General features: G+C 46.1%; 1 protein-coding gene across 1 annotated transcript in view; it reads right to left on the bottom strand.

Moving 5' to 3' along the window:
• The window catches only part of DDR1 (discoidin domain receptor tyrosine kinase 1), a 74,696-nt gene that overhangs the window by 1,433 nt on the left and 56,008 nt on the right, over window positions 1–17,255 (bottom strand). Inside the window, exons 12-17 of the mRNA XM_070933444.1 lie at window positions 12,334–12,444; window positions 11,651–11,889; window positions 8,516–8,643; window positions 5,516–5,716; window positions 3,731–3,965; window positions 2,335–2,484 (exon numbers count right to left, since the gene is read on the bottom strand). Coding sequence (XP_070789545.1) covers window positions 2,335–2,484; window positions 3,731–3,965; window positions 5,516–5,716; window positions 8,516–8,643; window positions 11,651–11,889; window positions 12,334–12,444 — 1,064 coding nt within the window. The remainder of the gene's footprint in view (window positions 1–2,334; window positions 2,485–3,730; window positions 3,966–5,515; window positions 5,717–8,515; window positions 8,644–11,650; window positions 11,890–12,333; window positions 12,445–17,255) is intronic.

Genomic DNA, 17,255 nt, shown 5'->3' with positions numbered 1-17,255 from the left:
GCTAGGACTTATTTTCCAGTTGGATCTTATTTCTGGGGAAACATGGTATAATGGGGCTTGGGCCATTTCCTGAGACTCTGGCTCATGACTCGGCTGAAGACCTGGTGGCCGCCTGGGATAGTGCGGCTGCCGGGGCCTTGGACCGTGTCGTGCCTTTGCGGCCTCTGACCCGGCACCGAACTCACCTAGCTCCTTGGTTCTCCGAGGAGCTTAGGGAGATGAAGCGCCAGAAAAGACGCCTGGAGAGTAATTGGAGGACCAGCCGCTCCGAATCCGACCGAACACTGGTGAGGTCTTATATTAAGACCTACCTAGTGGCGATAAAAGCGGCGAAATCTAGCTATTTTGCCGCTCTTATCACGTCATCAGATAATCGCCCGGCCGCCCTGTTTAGGGTGACCCGCTCCCGCCTCCATCTGGAAGTGCGGGATGACCCCTTGCAGGGCCGAGCTGAGGACTTTGTGCAGTATCTGTATGACAAAATCGCTCAGATTCGGGAAGGGCTGGCCTCTGACTGGGTATGTCCGGACGGGATGACTGAGACAGGTCTTGAGAGTGCTATCTGGGGGGAGTTCGATCCTGTGGCTCCCGAGGACATGGACAGGGTCCTGGGACGGCTGAACGCAACCACATGTTTATTGGACCCGTGCCCCTCCTGGTTGGTACTAGCTTCCCAGGAGGTGACACGAGGCTGGCTCCAGAAGATTGTTAACGCTTCTTTGAGTGAGGGGGTCCTGCCGGCCCCTCCTCAAGAAGCCCTCTCTGGATCCGGCTGTTTTGGCTAACTATCGTCCAGTCTCCAACCTTCGCTTTGTTGCGAAGGTTGTTGAGAGTGTGGTGGCGCAACAGCTTCCCCGGTACCTGGATGAAACTGTCTATCTAGACCCGCTCCAGTCCGGCTTCCGGCCTGGGCACAGCACGGAAACGGCATTGGTCGCGTTGGTGGATGATCTCTGGAGGGCTCGGGATAGGGGTTGCTCCTCTATCCTGGTCCTGTTAGACCTCTCAGCGGCTTTTGATACCATCGACCATGGTATCATGTTGCGCCGGTTGGCGGGGTTGGGGGTGGGGGGCACCGTTTTGCGGTGGTTCTCCTCCTACCTCTCTGACCGGTCGCAATCTGTGTTGACAGGGGAGCAGCGGTCGACCCCGAGGCACCTTACTTGTGGGGTGCCACAAGGGTCGGTCCTCTCGCCCCTTCTGTTCAACATTTATGTAAAGCCGCTGGGTGAGATCATCCGTGGCTTCGGGGTGGAGATCCATCAGTACGCTGATGACACCCAGCTGTACATCTCCACCCCTGGCCACCCCAACGATGCCCTTGAAGTGATGTCCCAGTGCCTGGAGGCCGTGCGGGCCTGGATGGGGAGAAACAGGCTCCAACTCAACCCCTCCAAGACCGAGTGGCTGTGGCTTCCGGCGTCCCGATATAGCCAGCTGACGCCATCGCTGGCTATTGGGGGCGAATCACTTGCCCCCACGGAGAGGGCTCGTAACTTGGGCGTTCTCCTGGATGCACGGCTATCATTAGAAGATCATTTGACGGCCGTGGCCAGGGGAGCTTTTTATCAGGTCCGCCTGATACGCCAGTTGCGCCCCTTTCTAGATCGGGACTCCCTACGCACAGTCACTCAGGCACTCGTCACTTCCCGCCTGGACTACTGCAACGCTCTCTACATGGGGCTCCCCCTGGGGTGCACCCGGAGGCTCCAGCTGGTCCAGAACGCGGCCGCGCGGGGGATTATGGGGGTGACGAGGCGCTCCCACGTAACACCTCTCCTGCGCGAGCTGCACTGGCTTCCGGTGGTCTTCCGGGTGCGCTTCAAGGTGTTGGTGACCACCTTTAAAGCGCTCCATGGCTTAGGGCCGGGGTACTTACGAGACCGCCTTCTGCCACCAATAGCCTCCCACCGGCCAGTACGCTCGCACAGAGTGGGCCTCCTCAGGGTGCCGTCCGCCAGACAATGTCGGCTGACGACCCCCAGGGGGAGAGCCTTCTCTGTGGCGGCGCCCACCCTCTGGAACAACCTCCCCCCAGAGATACGTACAATAACAGACCTCCGGATTTTTCGTCGGGCCCTAAAAACCCATTTATTTCAACTAGCGGGGCTGGCTTGAGTAAATTTTAAATTGATTTTAAATTGGGTTATTTTAATTTTCGGCCAATAATATTTAACTATTTTAAATTGTTTTTAAATTTTGTATGTATTGTTTTTTACCCCGGCTGTTCACCGCCCTGAGTCCTATTCTGGAGAAGGGCGGTATAGAAATTTAAACAAATACAAAATACAAATACAAATAATAGGCATGTTGTTAAACAGTCACATTGTTTACCTGTTTGCCCTGATGCCGAAAAAACTCGCCGGCGTTCTCGATTACAGCTTCATCTGTGAGCTGGCTGTATGGCTGTTCTTGGCACAGCATTAGAATCTCCCACAGCGTAACTCCAAATGCCCAAACATCACTGGCCATGGTGAACTTACCCTGAGGGGAGGAAAAAAAATGACATTCCTGGATTTATTAAACCAGTTTTATAACATGTTTCAACCTTTGAGGGTGTTAGGATATGGTTTGAGCCTAACAAGTTGTCCATGTGTTCTGTGACTTTAATATGAATATCTATTGTGTAACTTTAAGGCTTAAATGCTGAGTCATCCTGTAATTAGGTAATGACTGGTTGTGAGAGTATTTAAGCAAGGTATTGTAACGTGTTCAGTTGCTGCTATGATATGCTGCCATTGTGTATGAAGCTGATGTGATCTGCTACCAGAGTATGATATGCTACCATAGTGAGGAGTTGCTATCTGCTATCATCGTGGTTTGTGAACCAGAGTGAGTTTGTTATTCTAACCAACTACTGTCTGTTTGGTGAGAAGATATCTGTAACTACTGGACTGATTTTACTGGCAAAGACTTGGAATTTGTTTAAGGACTATGAGACTGTTTTTCTACTATAAAGTAAGCTTTTGATAAACCAGTTTGCATAACTCTTATTCATTGCTCTCAGCAACGTTTCCTTGTGCATTTACTCTGCTGGTTGGTAACACAACACCAATATCCTTAACAGAGGGCTCTGGTCAGGGCAAGCCGGAAAAACAAATCGAAAATATAAAATCCCAAGTAAAAAAACATTGCAACAGCTTCCACCACTCATAGGGGCTGAAAGTGCTGCTGCTTTTTTTTTCCTGGAAGGCCTAACCTTAACAATAACAGAGTTGGAAGGGATCTTGGAGGTCATCTAGTCCAACCCCCTCCTCACGGAGACCTGTACTAGGGATTCGAACCGCCAAACTGCCGACCTTTCTGATCGACAAGCTCAGTGTCTTAGCCACTGAGCCACCTACTATAACTTCATTAAGATAGGCCATAATAAGATAAACATTGCAAGTCTGATTATTTTTTTCTTCCTCTTCCTCTTATACCTACAGGGAATATATGTCCTTTATTATAAAGGACAATGCTTGATTTCAGAAAGCTGTCCTTTATCTATTTATTTTCTTGGTGCTGCTCTTGAATGTTCCTTAGTAAAGCAAAGTTATAAACATATATACAATTTTTTGTATAACATAAGCAATTTTTAAAAAATCCTAATGAACCTCTTTTAGATTTGCCCTTTTTCAGGTCTGTCCTTTTTTTTTTCCGCACTATCATAACGTCAAACCATTGCTAATCAGGACTGCCATTAAGCGAGGACTACCTGTGATTGAAGCTCGTCACTTCATACACTCACCATGAGAATGCACTCCCAAGCCATCCAGCGGATCGGGAGCACGGCTCGGCCTTGGATGCGATAATAATCTCCGGCATAGAGGTTCCGGCTCATGCCGAAGTCTGCGATCTTGATGGTGAAGCCTTCACCGACCAGGCAGTTTCGGGTTGCCAAATCCCGGTGCACAAAATTGAGGGAGGCAAGAAACGCCATTCCTGAGGCTATCTGAGCCCCTAAATGGATCAGAGTGGGATAGCTGAGAAGTGGGGGGAAAGGAAGAAAAGATGGCAAGAATGTTAATTTAGAAAATGCGTATCTCACTCTCTGCCTCTCTACAAGAGCAAATACGGGTAGTCCTTGAGTTATGTTGCTCAAAATTTATGTTGCTACGTGAAACACTTGTTAAGTGAGTTTGCCTCATTTTAGGGTTTTCTTGCCACAGTTATTAAGTGAATCACCGCAGTTCTTAAGTTAGTAACACGGTTGTGAAATGAACCTGGCTTCCCCATTGAACTTTGCTTGTCATAAGGTCACAAAACGGGATCACATAACCTCAGGACACTGCAGCCGTCATAAATAGGAACCAATTGCCAAGGATCCGGATTTTGATCATGTGACCGTGGGGATGCTGCAACGGTCATAAGTGTGAAAAATGGTCATCAGCCACTTTTTTCAGTGCCATTGTTAACTTTGGTCACTAAATGAATTGTTGTAAATCGACAACTACCTGTGCAGAAAATATTCCCATCAGGCAGTGGGGCAGTGCTTGGTACTTAAACCAAGCAAGCTAAAATACAAAGGAATCAGTGCAAAGCCATCTCAAGATTAATGACCCACTATTCAGTGAAACATTATCACCTCACATTCTCAACCTTTTTTCCTAGTGAAATGGGCATTTCCATCTCTGGATTTTTTTTTTTTTTTTCAGGATTTCCAAGCTAAAATCCATCTTGTTTCAAATGCTTCTTTTAAAAAATGAGCCATTTCTGTGCTCTTTAGAGATGAAAGGCATCAGCACTTATGCAGTGGTTTAAGAGTCAATGGCTATATTTATTACCTTTCTATCAGTGGTGGGATTCAAATAATTTAAAAACCAGTTCTCTGCCTTAATGACCGACTCGGTGGGTGTGGCCATGGTGGGTGTGGCTAGGGGGTGTGACAGGCAGCACTCGGCCTCCTGCACCCCCCCCCACGAGAGGGAGGCCGCACCCCCGCACCCCATTTTGGGCCTAGTAGGCCTCCCTGCAGCCTCCTGGGAGCAAAAATGGGGTGTGTGCGGACTCCTGGAAGGGGCGGGGCAGGGCCAGCCAGCAATTTAACTACCGATTCTCCCGAACTGTCCCGAACCAGCTGAATCCCACCACTGCTTTCTATGTGAGTTTTTGGTGACGTTAACCCTCTTTTTATCAACATGGTCGCCAAGGTGCCATAAAAAAGAATTACATAATTATTGCTGAAGTGTTGGTCATAATTCCCAGTAGTGTTAGGTGTCACTATATGCTTTTACAGTATAGTGACATTTAACACGACCGGGAATTGTGACTTAACAATAATTACGTGATTCTATTCTGTGACATATGGGTGACTATTTTGAGAAAAAGAGGTTAACATCACCAAAACCTCTCTGACACAAATCTCTCTTTAGGTTTTGAAATCAATCTGAAAACAAAAGTGTTGGGGAAGTTTATGAAAAGAGCTAACACAGCACAGGGAAAGGAATTAAACCTAAAATGATAAAATAATTGAGAATGAAACTGAAGTGGGAAAAAATGCTGGAAGAGGATTTCAGAAATTTGGAATAGGTACCTGATGGTTGGTCTCCCATTGGGGCTGCCACCCAGCTTGTCTTCCAGCTCATGTCCACTCAGGAATTGGTTGAGGTCCCCATTCTCCATGTACTCTGTGATCATACACAGAGGATCGTCCCGCACGCACACACCCAACAATCTCACAATGTTAGGGTCCTTCAGGCGAGACATGATCTTCACCTCCTTCAGGAAATCATTCCTGTGTGGACAACAAAAGATATGGACATGGAGATGAGGAAGGTAGTTGACAGGTCTCAAGAGAGGACATGTGGCTCAGATGATTTATTCGTTCCCATTTTTTTCCCTCAACCATCAAAAATCCCCTCATTTTTGCCACCGAAGCACCGTGGCAATTTGCAAAGTACAATACAGTCTTCCTATGAATGTAAACATATTGATTATGTGCCGTCAAATTGGTGTCAACTCTTAGCAACCACAAAAAAAGATTTTTCGTGTGATGGTCTGGTCTGCCCCTAACCTGGTTATCCAGGTGTTGTTATGATGCCCTTAATACCACTGTAACTAAGTCCATCCCCTTTGCTGCCGATTGTCCTCATCTTCCCTTTCCTTCCATTTATAGTGAAGTTATTAAGACAGAGTCTGTCTGTATGTTTTGAAATGCTTCCTCCCAATTTCTCCACACCTGGGCTAAACTCCCTTTTGTGAAATAAGCTGTTATCAGGTTCCTCCTATGCCCGTGATGGCGAACCTATGGCACGCGTGCCACAGGTGGCACGCGGAGCCATATCAGGGGGCACGCGAGGTCAGCTCCAGCGTGCATCCACGCGCCGGCCAGTTGATTTTCGGACCTTTTGGGCCCACCGCAAGTCAGGAAAAAGGCTATTTCCGGCCTCCAGAGGGCCTCTGGGGGAGTGGGAAAGGCCATTTTTGCCCTCCCCAGCCTCCTAGAAAGGCTCTGGAGCCTGGGGAGAGCGAAAAAACGGGCCTACCTTGCCATCACATGCCAAAAGTGGGGGGAGCGCAGGGAGGTTGCACATGCATGCGTGGGGGGCGGGGCGCATAGAATTATGGGTGTGGGCATGCGCGCAAGCGACCCCCCCCACTCTCCCCACTTTTGGCACACGATGGCAAAAAGGTTAGACATCACTGTCCTATGCTATTTCTTATTGTTTATGTCTGTATTTTCTTCCATTCATTTCATTTCCTGATATAAGTATACAGGTAGTCCTCAACTTATGACCACAATTGGGAACTTCCATCACTAAGCAATGTTGTTATTAGTGAGAGGCACCCTATTTTACAACACTTTTGCTGTAATTGTTAGCAAACTACACGGCCATTAAGCAAATCCATCTTCTCCCATTTGCTTGTTAGACTCCATGTCAGGGTTCCAAGTAATAGATCTATAGCAAGCAAAATTCCGAGGCAGGTAGATTCCTTAAAGGATAGCTAGGAATGTGACCCTAGGACACTGCCAAGCATCCGAATCACAATCATGTGACTGCCTGTGACAGTCACATGAGTGGGAAATTGTCACAGTCATAAACGTGAGCACCGGTCGTAAGTCACTTTTTCAGTGCAGTCATAACTTCGAACAATCACGAAACAAATGGTCATAAGTCAAGGACTACCTGTATTGAAGTAGGCATTTCAGTAATGAAAACTGAATTTAGGATTGGTATCAAAGTTAATCCTAGGGAATTATCTGACAGAACGCTGCCTTTCCGAGTTTGTGGCAACATGCTCCTTTCAAATTACTTCCCAGGTAAAGCCTAAATGAGAAATCTTGAGCATATAAATAAATGGGAAGCTCAAATTAATGCAGAGAGGGGTTTCTACTTCCTTAAAGTCAGCAGTCACAAACAAATTCCACTGAGACGTATGGGCAAAGCTAGAGCTAACATTTAAAACAGGTAAATAAAATATTAAGTCCATCAAGGCTGAGAACATTCTATTATGGACATTTACGTCAACATTTATCTGGAGTGAATCGGGTTAGGAACACATGACATAACTTATCATTCCTGAACCTGAACACTTTTCTGACATGTGGGTTTCAACCCTAGAAGTCCTAGCAATGATCAAACAGATTAAGAAGGTCTAGTTTTTAAAACAGCCCAAACTTTGACCATTGACATGACTTCCGGCATTGAAAACAACACATCAGAAAGCTGTGCAGGATGCTGAAGAATAGCAATAACACTTAAGGCTTTTATTTCCGCTTCACAGTGCTTTACAGCCTTCTCTAAGCGGTTTTACAGAGTCAACATATGGCCCCCAACAATCTGGATCCTCATGTTACCGACCTCGGAAGGATGGAAGGCTGAGTCAACCTTTAGGCTAGTGAAATCCGAACTGCCAAATTGCAGGCAGCCGGCAGTCAGCAGAAGTACTGCATTGTAACCACTGCGCCACCACGGTTCTTGGTCAGGTTGGCAAAAGTTATACTGTTCTGCCCCAGCTCCGGATTCCCGAGGATATTGACACACACCAACGGTCCTTATCAAGTTTATTAAGTAGCAAGAATAAACCAAAGTCCGGCAAAGGTTGGCAACCAGCCCAGAAAGCAAGATACGATAAGACTTTTCCAAAAAATGCTCTGATGATAATTACAAGTTGTTTCTAGCAAGAAATTTACTAACGGCGTGTGACTTAAATAGGCTAAGGGAGTGGCCAATTATCCTCAAGCCTTACTCTCGAGGAGACCTCCTCCTCCTGAGTAGCCACTCCTGCCTTTTGGCAGCCCTGCGTGCTCGAGCATTGAGGAGAGGCTCCTCCACTTCGCTATCTCCATTTGAAGGAGCCTCTGGAGGTTCTGAAGGCCCTGGCTGAGTCTCTGCCTCTGGCACTATATCCTCTTCAGCCTCCTCACTGTCCGATGTGAGTGCCAGCTGCACAGGCTGCTGGCGCGACACCACACCAGCCTCCTCGTCATTGGGAACAGTCACGATCCGCGCAGGCCGCTGGTGGGCCACAACATATACAGTGGGTTGTGCTTTAACAATGCATGTTTTTATTTCCATCCTCAGGCACCCACCTGGCATTCTTGGTGGCATCCGAGCGTAGAATCTTCACAGCAACCAGCAGAGGGCGTCCCTTGCGCACGTTGAAAGGGAACTCCAAGCTTGGCAGATCTTGGGGGTTCTCCACCTCACACAGGTGGACCTTTCCAGGAGAGAGAGGAAACAGGGAATCATAAAGGACACAGTGAATAATGGCACAGTGAATGCAGTAAGGCATTGCTCTCAACCTTGGCAACTTGAAGATGTCTGGACTTCAACTCCCAGAATTCCCCAGTCAGCTAACACAAATGTTGGAGGAAATGTTTCCATTGGCCACAATCCATCTGCCACGCATTTCTTTCTAACACGTGGCAGTGTGGCGGAATATAATGCAGGTAGTCCTCGACCTACGACCACAATTGAGCCCAGAATTGATGTTGCTAAGTGAGAAATTTGTTAAGTGAGTTTTGCCCCATTTGATGACTTTTCTTGCCACGGTTTGTTAAGTGAATCACTGCAGTTGTTAAATTAGTAACACAGTTGTTAAACGAATCTGACTTCCCCATTGACTTTTGCTTGTCAGAAGGTCGCAGAAGGGGATCGCATTTCACTGCAACCGTCATAAATAGGAACCAGTTTTCAAGCATCCGTATTTAAGCCATGCGACCATGGGGATGCTGCAAGGGTCGTAAGTATGAAAAATGGTCATAAGTCACTGTTTTCAATGCCGCTGTAAGAGTAGTGGGTTTCAAATTTTTTTACTACTGGTTCTGTGGGTGTGGCTTGGTGGCATGTCAGGGGAAGGATACTGCAAAATCTCCATTCCCTCCCCAATCCAGGGGAAGGTTACTGCAAAATCCCCATTTCTTCCAGATCAGCTGGGACTCGGGAGGCAGAGAATAGATGGGGGTGGGGCCAGTCAGAATTTTTACTACCGGTTCTCCGAACTAAGGAGAAATTTCCTAACAGTGAGAACAATTAATCAGTGGAACAACTTGCCTCCAGAAGTTATGAATGCTCCAAACACTGGAGGTTTTTAAGAAGAGGTTGGATAACCATTTGTCTGAAGTAGTGTACGGTTTCCTGCGTAGCAGGGGGTTGGACTAGAAGACCTCTAAGGTCCCTTCCAACTCCATTATTCTATTCTATTCTATTCTATTCTATTCTATTCTATTCTATTCTATTCTATTCTATTCTATTCTATTCTATTCTATTCTATTTGATTTTGGGGTCTCTGTAGAGCTCCACCCTAGTCTCTAGTCCTGAAGTCCCGAAGGTGCTTTTTCAAGAGGCAACTGGACTTTCTTTGTTTTTCTTTGAAGACGTTTCGCTTCTCATGAGAAGAAGGTTGCCCCCTGAAAAAGCACCTTTGGGACAACCATGACTGGATGACTGAGAATCTCCATAGACATCTAGTCCTGAAGATGAGGTGGTTAGTGGCAAGACATAGTTGAAGGTCAGCCACCGGTGCAAGTGGCCTTGATTGTCTCTATTATTGCTATTATTACCTATTATTTGTAGTACTATTAAAGTATGTTTTATTATTTACATATAATAAACATTTGGAAGTTGATGAACAATCTGAATTTCATGAAGGGGTCGATAAACAAAGCATTTGGAGATCCCTGGTCTACAGGAACAAATTCATGACGTTTTTGTGATCTTTTTGGAAATAGCTTCGCAATATTTTTCTTCCTAGGTCTGAGAGGATGACTGAACCAAAGTCACCGAGCTTGGCTTTGTCCCTAAGGCAGGATTAGAATTTGTCTGGTCTCCTGGCTTCTAATCCAACACCTAAATCCTCTACATTAAACTGATTTGGAAAGTTTGATTGCCTGGTTATGTGCCATTAATTCAGTATTGACTTTTCCTGACCACATAGATAGACCTTGTCCAGAATGTTCTGGCCCCAGCTTGACCCTTCAAGTCTTCCAACAGGGCACCAATCACTACTGGTTGTCCTCTTCTTCCTCTACCTTCAGGGGTGAAATCCAGCAGGTTCTGACAGGTTCTGGAGAACCGGTAGCGGAAATTTTGAGTAGTACAGAGAACTGGCAAACACCACCTCTGGCTGGCCCCAGAGTGGGGTGGGAATGAAGATTTTGCAATATCCTTCCCCCAGGAGTGTGGAGGGAATGGGGATTTTGCAGTATCCATCCCCTGGAGTAGGGTGGAAATGGAGATTTTGCAGTATCCTTCCCCTGCCACGCCCACCAAGCCACATCCACAGAACTGGTAGGGAAAAATTTTGAATTTCACTCCTGTCTACCTTCCATCTTTCCCAACCTTTCAAACATATACAGATGAGCTTTCTTCACGCAATGTGTCCAAAATCTAATAATTTGAGCCTGACCATTTGTGCCTTGAGTTAGAACTCTAAACTGTGGCTTAGAGATGCCACAATTAATTCTGAAGCGTTGGTGGCATCTACCATCATGCCTCTATTACTTTACTACTCACTGGAAATGTGTGTCTGTTCTGATCTAGGCTTCCCCAAAAAGCACGAAGCAGAATCCTGGTCCTGACAAAACCCCTTTTATTAAACGAATGTGAATTCCTCTCATTCACATTCATCAAAGGCCTGGCAAACAGTCTTTCAAAGGTGAATTTATGACCACAGACCTTATCTAGCTTGGAAAGCTGCCATGTAAATATTTTCCAAATACAATGCTGTGCAAGGAAAGACTTGGCACAGAGTCTCTGAGATTCACAGACAGATCTTTGCACTCCTGAATCGACTGACCGAATGAATTGTTTCCTGCAAAAAAACCACTCCCTTTTCACTCCTTTTTTATTTCCTATGGGAGGGGCCATTCATCGTCCACCTGTGGCTTTATTCCCAAGTCGACCCTGATTTCTTAGCTGTTCTTTTCTTCTGGCAGCTCTGCGCATGCACACACTGGGAACAGGCTTCAGCTGTTCCTCTGCCTCACTGCTGTCTAGCTCCGGAGGCAGCTGATAACTGCCAGATGGCCTTGGCCCCCTCTCTGCCTCCGACGCAGAGCTCTCGTCCGAGCCTTCCCCAGCCTCCAGGACTGGCCCATGTTCTTCCCCAACCTCCTCACTATCTGACTCTACTGCTAGCTCTTCTGGCCGCTGGCGGGCCACAACAGTATCTTACTTTTCCACTTCCATAATCCAACCTCTGCCGCAGGCGAAACTGGACTTACTTCTCCAAACTGCCCTTCACCCAGCTTCTCCTTGAAGATCAGCCGTTCCCGAGGAAATTCGCCTACTGCCATGTCCTTGCCGGCAAGGGCATCCACCGCAACAGCAGGGACAGCATAGGTGTTCCCTCCAGTCACTCCCTGCAGGTTGATGATGTCGGCTTCGGCGTAATGTGGCACGTTGTTCTGGAAACTTGGCTGGCTGGCAGCCAGTTCTGGTTCCATGTAGTCAATCCCACACTCTGCAGAAGAAGAAGAAAAAGACAAAAGAAGAATCAGTTCAGAGGTGGAGAAAGGAACATGGAGGACTTGCCCAACCCCTAACGTGCTGCAACTCGTAGGCACCCAGCAGCCATCAGAGCCAGCCGGAGCTCTGCTTTGGACACAAGGAGTCCAGATATCACATCCTGCTCCAACCGCATTCTCCCTCCCCCCCACTCCAGAAGCGGCAACATCGCAGAACCTGCAAAGCGGAAGGTGGTATTAGCCATGCACAGGGCCGACAAGAGGGAGATGTACAGGGGGGGGGGACAGACATGGCGAAGAAAGAGAGAGGGAGACAGACGGACAGACAGCACCCCCTGGCAGGCGAGGGAGAGGAACTGCAGAAGGCAGGATGTTCTGAGCAGGGAGTGAGGTCACCCGGGGTTCCCAGCCGCACCGCACAAGCTCAGCGCCCTCCTTACCATTGGTGTTGATTGGCTTAACCTGGCTGGGTGGCGGGAAAGCAGGCCTTCCCATTGGCTGGGCATAGGTGGCCAGGAGGAGATGGTAAGCCGGGTTGCTGAGCAGCAGAGCTGTCGGGAGAAGGGGGAGGGAAGGAGGGAGGGGGTGGGGAGGGGGGGAGTGGACAAACAGACGGATGAGGAACGGACAGACGGATGGAGAGATGGATACGAAAGGTAAGGCGTGACGCAGAAAACAGGCAGCACTTTAGGGATTCCTGCCCCTCTTTTAAGCTTCACATCCCAAACAGGGTAGCAAGAGACGCAGACACCAAATGACATGCGGTTTAATGATGGGTACCAGCCATCATTAGTATCGCTGGACAGAAGGAAGCGACCCAGAATCCTGACATCTCCAGACGGCCTCACCTAATGGCAGGTCTAAGCCCAAAGACGGCCAGTGACGGCCAATTGAGTCCAGTTCTTTATTTGCTTATGCCTAACAGACAGAATCTTGCCAGACTAAAGCTCTACAGGGAATCCTCAACTTACAACTGTTCACAGTTACAGCAGCACTGAAAAAAAGTGACTGGTCCCCGCACTTATGACCGTCGCAGCATACCCATGGGCAACCAGCATGTATTCATGAGGGTTGCAGCAATCATATGATCGCTATTTGTGACTTCCCAGCTGGCTTTGACAAGCAAACTCAATAGAGGAAGTCAGATTCACTTAACAACTGTGTGATTCATTTAACAAATGCAGTGATTTGCTTAACAACGATGGCCAAAAAAAAAGGTCATAAAAATCAGGCGCAGCTACCTTAACCACCACCTCACTTAACGAAAGAAGTTCTTGTCCTAACTCTGGTCATAAGCTGAGGACTATCTGTAACTTTCTAAGATGTATCTGGGAGATTATAGGGCAGGGGTGCCTAAATTTAGCGACTTTAAGATTTGTGGACTTCAACTCCCAGAATTCCTCAGCCAGTCCACAAATCTTAAAATTGCCAATGTTGGACATCCCTGTTCTACGCAATGTGGTTACCCTCAACTTTTTCATCCTTCCCTTATCCAGTTCAGGGCTGAGGAGTCTCTTATTTTAGGTCTCTTTCTGGAATGGGTTACCTCCAGGGGTGAAATCCAGCAGGTTTCGACAGGTTCTGGAAAACCGGTAGTGGAATTTTTGAGTAGTTCGGAGAACTGGCAAATACCACCTCTGGCTGGCCCTAGAGTGCAGTGGGAATGGAAATTTTGCAAACTTCTTCCCCTAGAGTGGGGTGGGAATGGAGATTTTGCAGTATCCTTCCCCTGTCACGCCCACCAAGCCACGCTCACCGAGCCATGCCCACAAAACCGATAGTAAAAAAATTTGAATTTCATTACTGGTCACCTCCTCCGTGGGAAACTAGTGCGACTGCGGAAGTTCTCCCCACTCCTTCTCTAGCTGCACATTCCATTACACCTGCTTGTGTCTTCTTCAAAGGAATTAACCAAGGTTGGATTTCCTCAATCTGGCTCTCTCCAAAAGTACCAGGCTACAAATCCCCACTACCCCACCTCAAGATAATGGATATTCCAGTCAAAAACATCTAGAGGCCGCAAAGCTGAGGAAACCCATCCCAGAACTTAAACTCCTGTTGCTCTTCCTTCCCTACTCTTCCTCCATCTTTCCAACCATTGGAGGAAAGCAAACCATAAAATGACTCAAGGACCTCCAGGAGAAAGAATTAAAAACCTTCTTCAAGTGCATGTGAAATAATGCAACCATTACTTGGCAGACTCTAGATTTCAGAAAGAAATGACTGAAAGTTCCCTCAGAAAAAAAAATGTAATAACCTGCATGAAGCTGAGGAGAAATATTTTGGAGAAATTATCTCCTGGGTTTTCCCGTGCTCTCTTCCTCATATTAAGCATCAAGTGAAATCTTCTTCAGTAGCATGAAATAGTAGGATCCACAAGCTTTACGATCCACAAAGTTGACCATTTCACCATCTACCTACACCATGGGAATAACTACCACTTCGGAGAAGGCCTCATGTTTTGGGCTGGGTAGTACAATATGAAATGGAGAAAGAAAAAGAAAACACCACAATTTTTATGAACTGTGGTGGAAAAGGGACTCAGTAACAGTAACAGAGTTGGAAGGGGTCTTGGAGGTCATCTAGTCCAACCCCCTGCTCACGCAAGAGACCTGTACTAGGGATTCGAACCGCCGAACTGCTGACCTTTCTGATCGACTCCATCTGCCAGAAGTCAGGGTTTGCTCTTCTACAGGTAGTCCTTGACCACTATTTGGAGTGGAATTTCCACCCTAAATTGCTGCAGTCATAAGTCAAATAGGACCTGACTTAACGACCATTTTTACAACGGTCATTAAACAAATACATGGCTGTTTCACTGTGGTCGTAAGCGTGGACCGGTTATTCCAAAAATTGCAATCACATGACCGCCGGACCCTGCAGTCGGTTGTGAAACTGAGCCAGTTGCTAAGCACCTGAGTTACAATTGTGTCACTATGACAGTGATGCGACGGTCATAAGTGCAAGAACCAGTCTTAAGTGCAAGGACTTTTTCCAACATCATCATAATGAGCGGTTGCAAAACAAATGGTTGTAAGTCGAGGACTACCTGACATTCTTAATTTTCTCTTTTACTTCCCTTACCTGCGTATCCTAATCAAATTTAAGCAAGCCTACTTGCTACGAAGAATTAAAAAAAATATTCCCTGAGATTTTTCCATTTCAGACTATAGGTGACATTGTGCTACTGTTTTCTTCCAAGAAAAAAGATACAAAGATACCTCCTTGCATTTAGAAACTAAGCACATCAGGAAGAAACAAAGCTTTCTTTTCTTAAGTGCTAGTTCTCTGTTTGCAGTTTGCAGTATTGAAAAAGCAGGCCATAAATCAGCATAATTTAGGAGCAGGTTATAACTCGATTTTGCTAGAAATTTAAACTTCCCTTTTAAATGAAACCAACCATTAACAAAACATTAATGGACTGCTTCCTTTTTTCTTTTTTTTTTTTCCTTTCTTGATTCGCAATTCACAGCTTGCAGTTTATAACAAAAGCTTACTTTTGGTATTTTTGACACAAGCAAGGAAATACAAACACACACACACTCACACTAAATGCACAACAATAGGGATTTTGAGGGAAGAAATGGTGAATTGAAGATAGCTCCATTAAAAGTGAAGCTGACCAGCTCTTTGTAATTACTCTCCAGACAAGGAGAGGACTGGAGATCACCCATAAGAATTCTTTACAACTGCTCCTCACATGGAGATGGCAAGATAGCGGTTTCCATAGGTTCAGCACTCAGGGAAATGAGGAAATAGCCATCTTGTTCAAATCATCGTCAACACCTTCAACAGAACACTGGATTTGAATACTTCTTTTCTAATCAATTTTGGAAATTGTGAATTTTCACCTATTAAGTAACCTTTGAATCTACATGTTTTACGGCACTGGGCGAGTTCCCTTCAATGCTTAATGAGAAAAGTTTTAAATACAAGTTTAAGATCTTTTTTAAAAAAAAATAAATAAATACCAAAAAAGGTGATTAGATCTTTGATTTTGGAAAATTACAAACATATTCATGGTTCTGATGGATTTGAAATATGATTTTGGAATTAATTATAAGAATTCTTGCCATGAGAAATGCATTGATTGATTGATTGATTGATTGATTGATTGATTGGGTTTGTTTTGAATTCTCTTTTTAAAAAACTTGTCAGGATGAAACTTTGAAGTTTGAACACTAGAGGAAACCAGAAGGAACTAAATATTACAGTGAAAGGAGAAACAACATTTAGAATAGGCTGTCCTTAAAAGATGTTATGAAAGAGGAACAAGTTTTACCTGTGACTAGATTGAGATTGATCTGAAAGTGGATTTTAAAAAATGATAGGCTACAAAAATGATATGAAAAAGCTGTTATATTGGACAAAAGAAATCAATTAGTTATAATAATTAAAAGGGATATACAGGTAGTCCTCAATTTACAATGATTTGTTTAGTGACCTCCAGAGGTGGATTTCACATATTCTTACCACCAATTCGCCCCACACACGCATGTGTGCCAGAGGTGGGTTTCAGCAGGTTCTGACCAGTTCTGAAGAACCGGTAGCGGAAATTTTGAGTAGTGCGGAGAACAGGTAGTAAAAATTCTGACTGGCCATGCCCCATCTATTCTTTGCCTCCCGAGTCCCAGCTGATCAGGAGGAAATGGGGATTTTGCAGTAACTTTCCCCTTGAGTGGGGTGGGAATGGAGATTTTACATTATCCTTCCCCTGCCATGGCCACCAAGCTACTCCCACCAAGCCACGCCCACAGAACCAATAGTAAAAATGTTTGAAACCCACCACTGATGCGCGCCTTCGCACATGCACCTGGCCTCGAAAACATGGCTAAATAGGACGGCATTACACCAGGGCGGGGGGGGGGCAGGCCCAATTGCAGTCGCTGCTACCGATTCACCTGAACCGGTTCGAACCGGCTGAATACCACCACTGGTGACCACTCAAAGTTACAATGGCATCAAAAAAAAAGTTACTGATGAGCGTTTTCCACGTTTACGACTGTTGCATCATCTCCCATGGTCATGTGATCAGCCAAAGAGATTGTAGAAAAAATGCTTTTAAAAGGCTCTGACGATCACAGCTGAGCCGCACGATCATCAGAGGCTTTTTTTTAATAACTTTTAAAAGCATTTTTTTGGCCAAAGAAAAAATGCTTTTAAAAGTAAAAAAAAAACGCCTCTGATGATCGCACGGCTCAGCTGAGCATGGGGGGGGCAGGGATTTTTGCTACCGGTTCTCTGAACCACCCGCCGCCATCGCTACCGGATTGGGCGATCCGGTCCAAACCAGGAGCATTTCACCCCTGCCTTGGAAGGATGGTAAAGCTGAGTCAACCCTTGAGCCCTGTCAGGCTCAAAC

This window comes from Pituophis catenifer, unplaced genomic scaffold (genome assembly GCF_029215685.1).
Source record: "Pituophis catenifer annectens isolate HBS135680 unplaced genomic scaffold, rPitCat1.0.hap2 SCAF_2, whole genome shotgun sequence".
NCBI lineage: Eukaryota > Metazoa > Chordata > Lepidosauria > Squamata > Colubridae > Pituophis > Pituophis catenifer.
The sequence above is the reverse complement of the archived record's forward strand: the minus strand, read 5'-3'. Positions and strand labels throughout refer to the sequence as shown.